The sequence below is a fragment of the Vigna umbellata genome, chromosome 1 (assembly GCF_029865625.1).
Source record: "Vigna umbellata cultivar VRB3 chromosome 1, Vumbellata_1.0, whole genome shotgun sequence".
Lineage (NCBI taxonomy): Eukaryota > Viridiplantae > Streptophyta > Magnoliopsida > Fabales > Fabaceae > Vigna > Vigna umbellata.
Window position 1 is genome coordinate 59,756,375 of NC_142165.1, and position 15,852 is coordinate 59,772,226.

Genomic DNA, 15,852 nt, shown 5'->3' on the forward strand with positions numbered 1-15,852 from the left:
ATTTCAAAAATGACTGTAATAATTATATCTTTTCCTTCGGTTATATTTATTTCAAGAAGATTGTCGTTATTAACTCTATTTTATTTAAAAGTGGGGTTAGATGCATTGGGACAAGAATTTTAAAAAATAACTTTACTCTTGTGATCAAGTTTTTTCTTGTATCTTTTTGGAACTTCCGATAATGTTCTAACTCTTACTACAGCACACTCCGTACTGGTTTCTTTGACTTTTGAAATATCCAGGAAAAGTTCCGCAATGATTGTCTGGAAACATTGTTTAATTTCTCTAGCATGGAGTTGTTGTTGATGTCCATTTCACTGGTCAGTAAATGCTTAAGATTGTTGTAGTAACGAAACCACAAGAAAAAGAGTTCCTGATACATATATATTTAATATCCTTAAAGACTTATGTGTAATATATATTTATTATTCATTTGCAAGTCCATCATGATACATCATAAACTTTTTGAATGTTTCAAGAAACTTAAAAATTAACAAAGAACTCTTTGTTAGAGTAAATAATCGAAGATTCAATAAAAGAATGAAAGGATAGAAAAACGAGAATGAGATAAGTTGTGTTTGAGGGAGGAGATTGAAAGAGGGAAAAGTGTGTTTTCTTGGAAGAGTATCGTATGCCTATTTTTAAGTGTAGATGGGTTCCAAAAAATCCAACCTCCCATGCCAACACACCATGAGTTGTGTGGTGGAGAATCCCTTGCAAAAGAGGAAGTGGTCAAGAACCGACCGTGACTCCCAAGAATTTCGAACGGAAGGAGTCTTGTGGCAACGAGAACGAGTTTTGCAACGTTCATTGTAATACTCTGTTTTTATAACAAAAGAAACAGCATGGTACTGAATAATCGTGCTGAAGCAGCGTTAAAATGCATTAATCGGATGAGAGTGAGGATTGGCATCAGAGTGAAATGCAGAGATTGAGAAGAGAAAAGGGTAGCGGCAGAGAATGCAAACCAAACCTAGGAAATAGTGTTGAATTTGGGGTAATCACTTCATATAATAATTATTCTATTCTTTCTTCTTCTTTTTCATAAAATAACATGCTATCTAAAAAAATTTAAAAATTAAAATAATTTGAATGTATGTTTTAATAAAATTAAAATATTATTTTAAAATGTCAACTTTTAAATTAATATTAACTATTTCAATGCTATACTAACCTTAATAAATTACTAAATTTGTTGTTACTAATTTAAAATATGCTATAAATTTATAATTGAGAAAAAAAAATTGTTTTGCGATATGAATTTTAGTTACTGCAAAATCAATATCTAAATCTAGATGATAGAGATAAAAATTTTAAGTTTTTAATAATATGATAATTAAAAACTGTGTTCGTTTTTAATTGTATTATTTTTATTGACTAAAATTTAATCTCAAAGAAATTAAAAATGACTAAAAAGTAATTTTTAATTACATCTTAACAAGACAATAAAAATATTTTTTTTAAAAATAAACAAATATTTTTTAATAACCACTAATTACTAAAATTATAACATTTAGTGATACTTAGTAATTTTTAATTTAATCAATATAATGATTAGTTATTATTAATCTTTAAATTAATCTATATTTAAATAATTTCTTATAGTACTAGTAACATTTTGATTAAAAGGATATTATACAGTAAATTCATTTATCTACGATAACATTTTCAAAAATATTGCAATATTATTGTTAATATTATTTATAGTAACGTTTTTAAAGAAAATATTACTATAGAATATATATAATAACCTTGTTAATAAATATAACTAAACAAACGTTACTAAAATTAGTAAATCATGTAGTGTAATATTTACCCCTAACTAGGTTAGAGCTAAAGGTATGTAAAACGATTTAAACTAATATTATTCGAAACACAACGAATTAAAAATTAAAAATTTCATTTTAATATTAATTTTAAAAGACAAAGTTAATTCAAAAACATTACCAATTTTTTTTATAGAAACTTGTGGAAATACATGTGCTATGGGCATGTGTTGACTTGTTTCTTTAATAACAAAGTAAATAATAACAATAATAATAATAATATAACTACTATATAAAAATAAATGTAAATAATTTTTACATTTAGATAGTTTTTGTTTATTTTATATTTTTTTTTCTTATGGAAAGTTATTCTAATTTGAAATAATGGTTAAATACTTAGCAAAACAATGGTTAAATTAAAAAAAAATTACTTAAAAGATTAAATTGGTAAAACAATTATTTTAATTTTTAAGAAATAATTGTTTAAAGGATAAATTTGAAAATGAAATGTGTACACCAAAAGAAAAAAAATCTCCTTTATATAATGGTATAAATAACATGTTTCTAACTTAATCTAAACATGTATTTTATTTTATTAATTTTATGTACTATAATTAGTATCTTTCTAATTTTATATACGTCAATACTACAATCGTTTTAAATATATGGTATTATAATATTATCAAAACTAACTATTCTATACAAATAACAATTTACATTAAATTGCTTAATATAGGTTTGTTAGAGAAAAGTCCTAGTTTCGATTAATTGTTAAAAATTAAAAACAATTAAATATATTTTTTATTTGAAAGATGGTGACTTAAAGCATAATAAAAAAAAATGCAAATGTTTAATCTGATAGACAATATTCCCTATGTATTCTTATTTTATCTCTAACAAAGCAAAAATGTTCTTAGATGATAAATTACAAAAAAGTGAACTAAAGTCATACTAAATTGGAAAAACACATAAGAGGTTATTTTATATTACAAGAAATGTCTCCCACATTCCTCAAAACGATCTTTTAAAGAAAGAGCTAAAGGTTTTTTTACCAAATTATGTCATTGCATGGAAACTGTTTGGTGGAATTAGATTATAGAATTTATTAATCAATCAATTGCTGCAACGAAGGGTGAAATTTGTTGACTAACTCTGAAGATTTTATTGAAGCACTTATTTTTTATCCATGCTTGTTTCAGGATCAAAAGGTCTCTAATTTAGTCACGCGATTTTGGTTGTTGTGGAAGCGTAACAAAGATGAATAGAACTGGGAAACTCAAATCGTCGAGTTCTGAATTGGACCTTGATCGGCCAAACATTGAGGATTACCTACCCTCTGGATCCAGTGTTCAACATGAACGGCATGGGAAGCTCCGCCTGTATGTGCCTCTGCTGTTTTCTTTTTCATTTTCATGTCTTGCTTTTACTGTTGTTTAGATACTCAATGATGAGGGCACTGAAAATGGAGTAGTCTTCCGTTTGCATGATCTAATTGAGGAATGGAGATTTAGTTCTCCTGATTTAAAGTTCTCATTTTAAGTTTTTTCTCCTCGGGTTTTCCGAAATCTCGTGGCAATGCAATATCAACATATACAACTTCTCTTTTCAGGTGTGATTTGCTCGACATTTCACCTAGTCTGTCTGAGGCAGCAGGTGCCATTGTAGATGTGAGTTTTTGACCTTGTCTTCATATGCTGTTCTTCTGCTTTGTGGTTTTGGTATGTCAATTATTATCTTTTGGAAAATTGCTGATGATGGAATAGTTATGGAGAGAACTTAACGTCAAACATGATGAGTTCAACATTTTTAAACCTAAATCCTGACATGCTGTTGTAGAAAATCTCCCAATGTTGTCAAAATTGAGGTCCTACCAAGAATCAGGAAGCGGATAGATGACCGTAAATTGCAGGATCATAATATGGATAGTAGGATCCTAGCTACAACATAAAACTATACTTTAAACACATACATATGCATAGAAAATAACTTAGATAACAAAAATGACATTTAAATCACGATATTTAACTAAAATTGAAAATTCTTAAGATATAGCCCACAATATATCATAACAAGATTTTTTTGATTGCATAACTGAAAGAACAAAATCACAAATAAAATTGAAAGAGAGAACTGCCCACTACCAACATACAGAATATGAAGAACAATAAAGTCAATGGAGGCAAAAATCTGAGTGCATAAACAGAAGGCAGAGGCCAGAGAAAAGTGACGGAACTGGATAGGTTAGAGAGGGCAAAGAATGGGTGCTAATGGCCAGAGAGAAGTCCACGAGTGAGGTAATAAGCCAAGGTTTGTTTTTCATCCTGGGGTCACAAAACCGGACCAGAGAGCCCTGTTTCATCAGACAAATTTGGAACACCCAAAACCACATGCAATTCCACACTGAACTCAATATTCCCATTTCCAGGTGAAACACTGAACTAAAATTTCCCATTTCCAGGTGAAATCCAGCAGAGAGGAACTGTAGTGTTTTGACTTTTTCATTTATATCTGTGTAATTCTCAGACTCTATTCCCAAGCCTGAAGCCATCAAGACATGTCATCTTTTCTTGAAATATCACTCACATTGTGGTTACTGACTGAATTTTATGTTATAGGATTCATTCACAAGGTGCTTCAAATCAAATCCTCCAGAACCTTGGAACTGGAATGTTTATTTGTTTCCTTTGTGGTGCTGTGGAGTTGTGATTCGATATTTGATTATTTTCCCTATTAGGTTAGGTTATTGCTTTACTTTCGATACTTACATGTTATGCATGATGATGCAATAGGACTTCCGAAATCATTTAATCTTAGGGTTTGCCTAGCTAATTTTCAATGCTAAATTTGGTAGTAGACATGCATCGAGACTAGACGCATTTTAGGAAAAGTTTATTAGGATATGATTTGAACTAAAGATTTACTTCAATTACATTTTTATTTTCCTGCATTTGGAATAAAAAAATAAAAATAAAACCAATTTTATTTAAAAACTTATTCAAATGTCTCATGAAGTTATTTCTTTCTCAGTATAATAAGGGCCATGTTGTCAGTTTAACAAAAACTAAAATTAAATCCCACCAAATTTGAGCAGATTTTTGCATGTTCACACCTAAGTCCCAAACATTTCAAAATCAAAGAAACTCCTTTTAGAAAAATAAAAGTTATAAATCAAATGAATTTTCTAATATTTTGACTTTAAACACGATGTTTGTGTTTGGCCCATTAGTTTCCCTCTCATGCTTCTCATGTTAATACCTCAGTTCACTACAATTTTTTTCTGGCCATGTGATGTGTCCTGTTTGACTCTGCAGAATTCTAGTGTTGACATTAGGATGGATTATATTTCTTTCAGCCTTCATTCCAGTGCACTGCCTCCTGAAAGGAAATGATGATTTGAGGAAAAAGATTGAGGTATCAATTCAGATTATTCTTGCTATTTTGTCCAGTTGAAATTTTTTGTGCACAGACTTCTGTTTCTGTTTTGCACACTAGGAAGACTGCATTTAATGGCTGTTATAACCTGCGCCATATAGAAATTGTAAGACATCTTTGAAGTTTGAACTCGGTCCATAAAAAGTAAAAAGGACACCTCAATTGTCTGATTTAGCTTAGCTTAAAATACAATGAACTCCTATATGTCAGTTGTCTGGCTGGTACTGAATGGACAATAATTCTAAATGTGCATAATATTTCCAATTTAAAGGCCTACAATGTCCAACTATTTGGTATCATTGTGTTCTACATATTGTTTATATTTTATTATTATTATTATTAGGATTGAGGTTTGAGACTTGGTGTCAATTGAGCTACAGCTCGTAGGCTACTTTTATTGTAGTGTTTTAGTAAGCCTTTACTTCGTTTGGTTTTAATTTTAAACACCTATCGTCGGGCTTCAGTTAAAGTTGCCTCATCGATCATGAAAATTCTCATTTTGTCATATGCTTTATCTCTTAGTATTTTTTAATTGTAATATCTTAGTTAAAGGATTTTCGGCTCTAAATCTGATTTTTTAAATCTAATTACTTGTCAACCTAGTAAGGCAATGCAACAAATTTGAGACAATTTTCCGGAGGACATAACTTATTTATTTTTTCTTTATATTTTAAATACATGTTTACTATAATTTTATTGACAGATGTTGTAATGGCATAAGATGAGATCATGGCATAAGATGAATACAACTTCTATCTTAGTCTTTCTATTTTCATTCCTTTTGGTGGATAACAACTTCAATGAACTACTAAATTGCTGTGTATCAAATCAATGAACTCTAAATTTCTCAATTATCGTTTCTTTCAGAGGTGTTTGGTGGAGATGATGTGCAGTTTCTTTGTTGCATCCTGGACTGGGGTTGTTAAGTACCATGGGCCAAGGCCCAGTGTACGACCAAAACAGGTTTGTCTGATGCACATTGGTTCTTCCATAGTTTTTATTACCATATCCATCATAATATGAATGTTACTTATTAATAATCTGGATTTCCCTTTATTGAACAGGTTTTTGTGGCCAATCATACTTCCATGATTGATTTCATTATCTTAGAACAGATGACTGCATTTGCTGTTATTATGCAGAAGCATCCTGGATGGGTTGGTTAGTGTATAGTGCTATTGTGTTGCTTTTCAATACAAACTGAGCCCTGTCATTATCATCAAAGCAGCTTTCTATTTCTATATTTGCTTGTGGCATACCGTATCTGGGTGAATCAGTTTTTTTTAGAGTAAGAATAATGGTGCTAACATGATTCTGAACTTCTTCTAAGCTATCTACTCTATATTTTTAAACGCTTATCATAATGAAAGTTTGTTTTCAATTCAGAAAATGTGAATAATTTTCTTGATGTGCAAGAATACAAAAACTTTGGGCCTAAATGGCCCTTGAGATGAAGGATGTATCTGATGAACTAATAGAGTTGGTACCTGAAGACAGCAAAAAAAAAAGAAAGACTGATATAACAGAGAGACAAGAGCTTGTTATTCACTAAATGCAGTACTTACAGAAAACAGAAGGTGCATGTATTTTGAGGAACGTGGCCCCTGCCAAACTGATGCCCACATTATTCCTAGCCCTTATTCTCCAATCTTATTGTCTACATACCCTGGTACCTAGCTCTTAATAATTGCCTTCTAGGTAGGAACATAACAAACCTTCCTAACTCTTTCTCAGTTCTCTTCTCATAGACCATAGTTATTGGGGGGCATACTCTATCAACAGTACCCCAGTGCTAAGTGACACATTGTCCCGAAGATGGAATTCAGGAAAGGTGAGATTAATCTTCAAAGTGTATAGTTGCTAATTGGGTTCCTTAACTATGGAAGGAATTGTGGTTTGCTTTCAACGATAAAGGAAGATGGTCTTACCCATACAAGGATCAGATATGAGACATCTTAGTAACTTGTATTGAACCGAAATTCAGCTTGAGCTAAATGCAATGCCCACTGTCTAGGCTTTGTACCCATCAAGCGATGCAAATTAACCCCTGAACATCATTTTTACCACCTTAATCTGGTCATTCATTGGATGATGGTATGTGGTGCTCATCGGGAATTGGGCACAGTCAGATCTTCCAAATCCTTTCAAAAACTACTCAAAGTTGATAGCGGCTAATAATAATGGATACACTTGAGAAAAATACAGAGAAATTAGAGTGAATTTGATAGAGTATGTATTCCCTTTCTAAGAATTTCGTATTTATAATAGCTTGGGATATATAGGATACAATGAATAAAGGAGAATTCTAGAAGACATTTCTAGGAATTAGGTTGAACACAAAGCACATAACACCTAGCAATAAATCCTATTAATAATTGTTTATTTTAACACTCTCTCTTAAGCTGAATACAAATTGTATATACCAAACTTAAAACAATAAATTCAATCTGGGCCTCTCAAGGATTTTGTTAATATATGTGCAAGTTGATCATTTGATCTAAACAAACTCGGTGAAAATTTCTTTAGACAACAACTTTTCTCAGATAAGATGTAATCTATGTCATTGTACTTAGTTCACTCACGAAACAGTGGATTGGAAACAATGTGAAATGCAGAATATCACAATACATTTTTGTAAGCTGAATATTACAAAAATTTAGTTCTTGTAAGAACTATTTTACCCATATAAGCTCACAGGCAAGAGATGTCATTTCTCAATACTCAATTTCAATAAATGATCGAGTAACAACATTTTGCTTCTTACTTTTCCAAGAGACAATATTTCCTCCAAGTAAAACACAATATAATGTAATAGATCATCTATCCATAGGAGAACCATCACAATGAGCCACAATAGCCAAAAGTTTGAGTATTCCCTTTTTCTTCATAAAGTAGTTCTTGTTCTGGATCCTTTTTGAGATATCTTATAATACGTATCACAACATTCCAGTGATCAATACACAGTTTTTGCATGAATTGACTCACAATACCAAGTGCAAAGGACAAATCTGGTCTAGTAACACTAGATTAATAAGTTTTCCAAACAGCCTTCTATATCTTTCTAGAAAAATGATATAGCAGAAAGAAAAAATAGACATTTGGTTGAAATTGCTCTTAGCTTATTACTTGGTGCAAATATGCTTGTTCATTTTTGGGGTGTTGCTATCCTAACTACCTGCTATCTCATTAACATAATACCTTCATGCACTGCCACACGCTGTGGGAAGTGGTGGCCAAAGAGACCATCGGACAAGCAGCAGCAACTGGCAGTAGCAATGAGTATTGAAACGAAGTGTGAAGGCGCCTTGGAGCTCTGATCACACAATTTTGCAGCATGGTGATCGCCTAGCCGGGCGAGCAAAGTCGTAGGATCGTCAGAGAAAACATCTGGCAGAAGTAGCAGTGGTATAGTGATGGCTACAGCACGGTGGCGAGAAACGATGGCTGGAAAAGAATACTAAGAACAATGACAAAAATAAAAAAGTTTTCAGAAAAAATAAAAGAGAAAAATAACTCCAGCAAACAGTGGGAGAGGCATGGATTAACCCTAGCTCTATAAAAAATTTGAAATAAAAGAGAAAGAGGCATAAGTTGAAGAGTTAGGAAGGAAGGAGAGAATGGTTAATGGCTTCGAACTGTTCTAACTGCAATAACAGTTAGAATGTGTATTGAATTTCTTTGTTCTTGTACAGTGTATTCACGTCCATAAGGGAGCCAAGTTCTCCCTCCACAAAATAACAGAATCCTAGCTATACAAAAGAATTCACAAAATAAATATTTACAACAAACCATAGCTCTTTTATATGAGCTCTCTTCCCGCCACTTCTAACTGTTATTGCAGTTAGAACAGTTCGAAGCCACTACCCCTTCTCTCCTTCCTTCCTAACTCTTCTCTTCCTCTCGTAAACCTTCCATCTTCTATCAAGAGCACATAAGGTTATGTATTTATAAATATGAAATACAAAGAGATGGACTTAAGCTTTTTACATCTAACAGTTTCAATACAGAAATATATTAAACTAAATCGGGAATAACTAACAATATCCCATCCACAAGTTTGATTTTGATACATCCACTTTAACCTACTTAAGGCTTTGCCTTTTATGTAGAAAGCTGTCATGTTTAAACAAAACTCTCAAGGTATATGATAAAATTGGAAAAATTGATCAGCTTGGAAGAACCAATCAAAGGGGTTCAGATCTGTCAAAAAAAGGCGAGTTGAAATTTTGGTGGGTGAATGGTTTGGGATGGTGACGATGTGGAAGGGTGGTGGTTGTGGTGGCTGTAGTAAAGACGGTGTGAAACATGGTGGTAGTTGGTGGAGGAAAGTTGGGCTTGAGGCCCAAGGAAGATTGGAGTGTGAGGATCAAAGTCATATCTATTTGGAGAAAGGGGGGTTTAATTGTAACAGTAGATAGTAGTTGGCAGCATGATGAAGAGTATCATGTTCGGTTTCCAGGTTTAACTGGCGAGTGTCGATGGCATTTTGGAAGGCAGTGTAACGTCCCTCCTAGTGATCCTGAGCTGCATCAAATTGGATTTGCAAGCCTGCTAGTTCGTCCAGAATGGATTGTAGGGTTTCTTCAATATTTTTGTTTGGTTTAGGAGGCATGAAGAACTCTCAACAGGAGCACCAAAATTGATACCATAAATAGGCAACAAAAAGGAGAAACTATCTTAATGGGAAAAAACTTTCTTCTCTGCCTTGTTTCATTCAAAGTTAATTATTATAAAGACTTTGTCTACACTGAAAGATCATTCCTAGTCAGACACCTAGTCAATATTCTAAAAGCATTATTCCTATCAAATAGAGGTAGTACAACTTTTATAGACCAGTCAAACATAATCCTTAAACGATTTGGGCTTGGTAATAAGATTCCTTGCGAGGCTCAAGTAGACTACCCCACTATCAGTGAGAGTTTAAGCCTCCTCTCTAGTGGTTAAGGAGGAAGAACCAATCAGCCGTTTCCAAAAGATCAACAACTAATTGATAAGTACCCAAACACTTGAGGAATCCACCCTCAAAACGCTAACTACATATAAAGAAGACTCAAACGCTTAAATATTCCACCGAGCATCCTTATTACTTAATGTGGTCCGATCTTAGAGTTATAGGTGGAAATTTGTTGAGAAAATTACTAGTTGACAGGGAAGATCTTTTCATTTTAAACATCCTTTTCTTTTTAGAACTTAAACAAACTCAAGGATGTCCTTTGATCTTCTCACGCTCAACCAAATTAATCATTCTAGGTGCTATTGCATCTTTCTATGGTAGTACACTGTACATTTGTTACTAAACTATATATTCATCCAGATCTACTTTCCTTCAAAGTTCGATGGGCTCTTCACAAGTTAATGCCTGATACATTTCTGAATTTCATCCACAGGATTATTGCAGAGCACTATTTTAGAGAGTGTAGGGTGTATCTGGTTCAATCGTACAGAGGTGAAGGATCGAGAAATTGTGGCAAGGAAGTAAGTATAATTGAAAATGTTGGGAGAATATATCTAAAATCTTATTCTGACGTGATTTTTCGTATTTCAGATTGAGGGAACATGTCCTGGGAGCTAACAATAACCCTCTTCTTATATTTCCTGAAGGAACTTGTGTAAATAATCACTATACAGTCATGTTTAAGAAGGTATAGGATCATTTGCAATTGCATTGAACGTGAAATGCCTGAGTTTTACACTTTTACTTACACAATAGGCTTTCCTTTTCCTCTTTAATTTTGTCTCCATCCACTTGTATTATAATTCCTGTAATCTGAAAGTTCTAAATATAATTGAAGCCTCTTCTAATTTTAATGATGTTTAGGGTGCATTTGAACTTGGCTGCACAGTTTGCCCAGTTGCAATCAAGTACAATAAAATTTTCGTAGATGCGTTTTGGAATAGTCGAAAGTAAGAAGTTGGTTTCTACGTGATAATTAATTTTTCTTTCTATTCATTCATATTTTCTTGTATTGCTGGATAAGAGTTTCTGTATCTCCTACACTTTCAGACAATCATTCACCACTCATCTCTTGCAATTAATGACATCTTGGGCTGTAGTTTGTGATGTTTGGTACTTGGAGCCACAAAACTTGAAGCCTGGAGAGACATCCATTGAATTTGCAGAGAGGTAAAAGATCTTTATTCCATATTGTATGAACCTATGTTTTGCTGCAGGGAATTGAAACAGAATATATCATTCCAACGGTACAGGGTGAGAGATATTATCTCACATCGTGCTGGGCTCAAAAAGGTTCCCTGGGATGGATATCTGAAGTATTCTCGCCCCAGTCCAAAACACAGAGAAAGAAAGTAAGTTAAATTTCTCAATCTCTCAATCATGTTATCATATGATCTTTGTCGCCAAGATTTCATAATTAGAACTATGCATGTCTGTTATTTTTATTTCAAGCTCAGCAGTCAATTGGCAGAGCTTTATAATAAGCTAGTAATGATGTGAGAAATTGAGAATCAAAGAAGGAGAGAGAAAACGTTCTCAAGAAGTTTGATTAGGTTAAAATAGACTAAAGTGTAACTCATTATTCTCTAGGAAAAAAGGCGGGTTACCTTTTAAGATAAAAGGGAGGGTGCTGCGGGGGATGGGAGCATAACTTATCTAATATTTGAAAAGTGATTACTAAGTGAAATTTGTGCAATAATGAAACACGGATTCTTTCCATAAATGACTCGCCCATGAAATTTGTGCCGTTGGCAGCACTTCATCTATTACTTTTCCGTACAGAATATGTTGAATATTTTATTAAATATTTAAACTTTCTTCTCAGTTTTGTAATTAACTCTGTCTGCTTGAACTTGTTTGTACCATCCTGTCATAACTTGTTAGATCAGTTCACACATTCCTAATTCTTGAGAAATCTAAATCCTGTTAACCTCGGTCATTTTCAATCATTTGTAGGCAACAAAACTTTGCTCAGTCTGTGTTGCAGCGCTTAGAGGAAAAATAACGCATACCTTTTTACCATTCAGCATGGGATTTCTCCTGCCCTTCTTTCTATTCTACTTGCATTTTGTTTATTTAGTTATACATGTCGATCTTACATGAAGTTACCTGATAGATATTTTCATGATTTGTTGCACTATGATACGGACAAATTGACAAGAACTAGCTAGTTTTGGCTATGAAAACCTTTTGCAGTGAAGGTAGTTTGAATCTCTACATGCCCATCCAATCCTTAATAACTAGTGCGAACTGACTCATCCAATTCATTCCTACAACGTAAGCTAGAACTGCACATTAAACACTTGCAATAATAAATAAATAAATGAACATTTCTGAATAGTAAATTTCTCCAAAGCTAAGGATTTTATGGATTAATAGAAAAAACAAAGTTTTAATTATATAGGATATATTAATTTTGACACAGTACACTTTAAATTGTATATTCTGTAACAATAAATTATTATAAAGTAAAATAACAACTCGCCTTACTATCCTAGTAAGATATTTTTGCGATGCTTCGTAGGTGTTTTGAATTTGTTTATCAAGGAGATTGTTTTCAATTTCTTTATCAAGGGATTGGTTTCAGGAGGGAAACTTAGGTAGTAGATGTAGAATGGGTTTTGTGTGCCATATAAATAGAATGGGCACTTCATATAAATAGTTCCCGTTGTCTCTTTTAACTGTGTCAAAGGCCCAAATTTCGCTTATTTCTATTACAGCTTCCACGTTTGTGTGACAAAAGGTAGCGCTGATTCAGTTACTACATCTCCCGCGAAATCATTTTTCCTTGATACTGTTGGCACATTATGATGGAGTTTCGCAAGAGATAAATAACTATAGTATCGACTTTAGAATTTTCATACTTACAAATTTTAATATTCCAAATGAAATTTGTTGTGCATTTTTATATTTAAAGATAAATTAGCACAAAGACGTGTTAATGGATTTTACAATGTATATAAACCCGTTTCATTGGCTTTCCCGTTATATAAAAAGGCATTTCAATATAACACTCAATTCAAAATATATAAAAAAAAGATAGTTTCTAATCTACAAATATATTTTAAAATATTCAATATGTTTTAAAAAAATTACATCTCGAAATAATTGTTATGAATACATCTCATTCTTATTTGGATTGAATCTTTTGGCTATTTGTTTGAATATTTTTATTAATTCTTTTTAATTGAAATGTTTTATAATATGAAACATATTAATAAAAGATTTAAAGAATAATTCTGATGTATATTTCAAATAGTAGAGTACCATATATATACATTCAAGGATCCTATAATTCTTCATCCATTAAAGGAACAACAGGTGCACAAATCTGCACAAATTATAATAATATCTAAATTATAACTAACACAATATTTGATTGTCTAATATCCTTTAATAGAATATTTGGCATATTTTAACACTCACTCAAGTTGGTGCATGGATATCACACATTCCCAACTTGAATAGAGACTCATTAAACAATCTTCTTGACACTCCTTTGGTGAGAACATCAACCAACTGCAATTCTGATCTAACAAAAGGAAATGAAATTATTCCAACTTCAAGCTTCTCTTTGATGAAATGTCTATCAATCTCCACATGCTTTGTTCTATCATGTTGCACAGGATTTGAGCAATTGTCACAGTAAAAACTCATAGCTTCATTTTGTTTAAAGCCCAAATCTGATAGCACATTTTTAATCCACAAAAGTTCACATACACCTAGTGTCATGCCTTTAAATTCTGCTTCAGCACTAGATTTTGCTACTACAGGTTGTTTTTTACTCCTCCAAGTTACAAGATTCTCTTCTACAAAAGTAAAGTATCCAGAGGTAGATCTTCTATCATCTTTTGAACCTGCCCAATCTACATCAGTGTACCCTTCTACCTTTAAGTTTTCATGATTTGAGAATAAAATTCCTTTTCCAGGAGCAGACTTCAAATATCTCAAAATCCTTTAAACAACATCCATATGAAGCTTCTGTGGGTCATGCATAAATTGACTAACAACATTCACTACATAGGTGATATCTGGACGTGTATGGCACAAATAAATTAATTTTCCTACCAGCCTTTGGTATCTCCCTTTGTCTATGCTTGCTAAATCTGAGCATTGAAAGAGTTTATGATTTTGTTCAATTGGTGTATCAGCTGGTTTACTCCCAAGCAGCCCAGTTTCCGACAGTAAATCAATAGTATATTTTCTTTGGCATAGAAAAATATCATGTTTTGATCTAGCTACTTCAATACCCAAAAAATATTTGAGGTTTCCAAGTTGTTTCATCTCAAATTCAGATGCAAGGTATTGTTGTAAACTATAAATCTCATCTTGGTCATTTCCTGTAACAATCATGTCACCTACATATATAATCAAAGCTATAATTTTTCCTTTTCCTCTCTTAAAAAATAAGGTGTGATCAGAGTTACTTACTCTATAGCCAAAAGCCTTCATAGACTTGGTAAACCTTCCAAACCATGCTCTTGGGGATTGTTTTAATCCATATAGAGCCTTCTTTAATTTGCAAACCTTCATTCCAATTAAATCAGTCATGCCTGGTGTAGAATCCATATAAATTTCTTCTGAAATTTCTCTATGTAGGAAAGCATTTTTCACATCAAATTGTAGAAGAGGTCATTCTTGGTTTGCAGCTAGCGACAAAAGTATTCTCACAATATTGAGCTTGGCTACTGGTGCGAACGTCTCTTGGTAATCTACACCAAAAGACTGAGTGTAACCTTTAGCCACAAGTTGTGCTTTATACCTCTCAATAGTTCCATTAGCTTTATGCTTAATTGTAAAGACCCATTTGCAGCCCACAGTTTTCTTCCCTCTTGGTAAAGACACAAGATCCCAAGTGTTGTTTTTTTCTAAAGCTGTCATCTCCTCAACCATTGCTTCGGTCCATCTAGGATCTGCCAAAGCTTCCTGTACATTACTAGGAATAGTATTATCAGAGATAGGATCAGAAGATACCTCTGAAGAGTCAAGTTGAACCTGTGGAGAAGATTGAGCCAATTGGTTATGATCAGAAGACACTGTATTATCCAGAAAAGAAGGGTCCATATTTAGGATTGACTCACTTCCTGCAGAATGATCCTCACACAATAATTTATCTTCACAATCAAACATACCAACATCATGATTATGCACTTCACTTTCATTGTCTCCCTGAAGTGGAGAATCAACATAAAAAAAATCATGCTCATTAAATGTCACATCCATAGAAATATAAAATTTCACTGATGGTGGATGATAAGCACGATAACCTTTTTGAGTTGATCCATACCCATCAAAAACACATTTGATCGCTCGTTCTTCAAGCTTTGTACGTTGATGTGGGTGTAAGTGAACATATATATAACACATCCAAAAATATGAGGTGGTAAATAAACTATGTGAGGAAGGATACAATGATCAGACAACACATCAAAAGACCTTCGAAAGTTAAGCACACTAGAAGGGGTTCGATTAATTAAATAAACGGCAGAGCTCACAGCCTCACCCCATAAATGAGATGGAACATTACCATCTATCAAAAGTGATCTTGTCACCTCTAATATATGTCTATTTTTTCTCTCAGCCACTTCATTTTGCTGTGGTGAATAAGGATATGTAGTTTGATGCAAGATGCCTTTAGAGTTCATGAACTCTATTAATTCAGTCTTAAAATATTCCCCTCCATTATCTGATCGAATGACC

At 32.9% G+C, this 15,852-nt stretch overlaps 1 protein-coding gene across 2 annotated transcripts; it reads left to right on the top strand.

Annotated features, from left to right (window-relative positions):
• The first annotated feature begins 2,705 nt into the window (after window positions 1–2,705).
• Window positions 2,706–12,369, top strand: LOC124828091 (glycerol-3-phosphate acyltransferase 9-like). Of its 2 annotated transcripts, XM_047301314.2 has the most exons (13): window positions 2,706–2,808; window positions 2,966–3,145; window positions 3,376–3,433; window positions 4,382–4,500; window positions 5,078–5,177; window positions 6,066–6,161; window positions 6,263–6,359; window positions 10,586–10,673; window positions 10,744–10,840; window positions 11,017–11,102; window positions 11,203–11,322; window positions 11,406–11,504; window positions 12,109–12,369. In XM_047301314.2, the coding sequence occupies exons 2-13, from the start codon at window positions 3,024–3,026 to the stop codon at window positions 12,155–12,157; spliced, it is 1,131 nt and encodes a 376-aa protein (XP_047157270.1). In that variant the 5' UTR covers window positions 2,706–2,808; window positions 2,966–3,023; the 3' UTR covers window positions 12,158–12,369. The 2 variants fall into 2 exon arrangements, with proteins under 2 accessions (XP_047157270.1, XP_047157269.1); XM_047301313.2 differs by lacking the exon at window positions 2,706–2,808 and having other exon boundaries at window positions 2,825–3,145.
• The last annotated feature ends 3,483 nt before the right edge of the window (window positions 12,370–15,852 follow it).

Excerpts from the sequence above, each read along its gene's own strand:
- LOC124828091 (XM_047301314.2), top strand. The coding sequence starts at position 3,024 with ATGAATAGAACTGGGAAACTCAAATCGTCGAGTTCTGAATTGGACCTT. Across the intron at positions 3,434-4,381 it reads CAGCAGGTGCCATTGTAGAT|GATTCATTCACAAGGTGCTT; the intron begins GTGAGTTTTTGA and ends TTTATGTTATAG. Across the intron at positions 6,360-10,585 it reads GAAGCATCCTGGATGGGTTG|GATTATTGCAGAGCACTATT; the intron begins GTTAGTGTATAG and ends TTTCATCCACAG.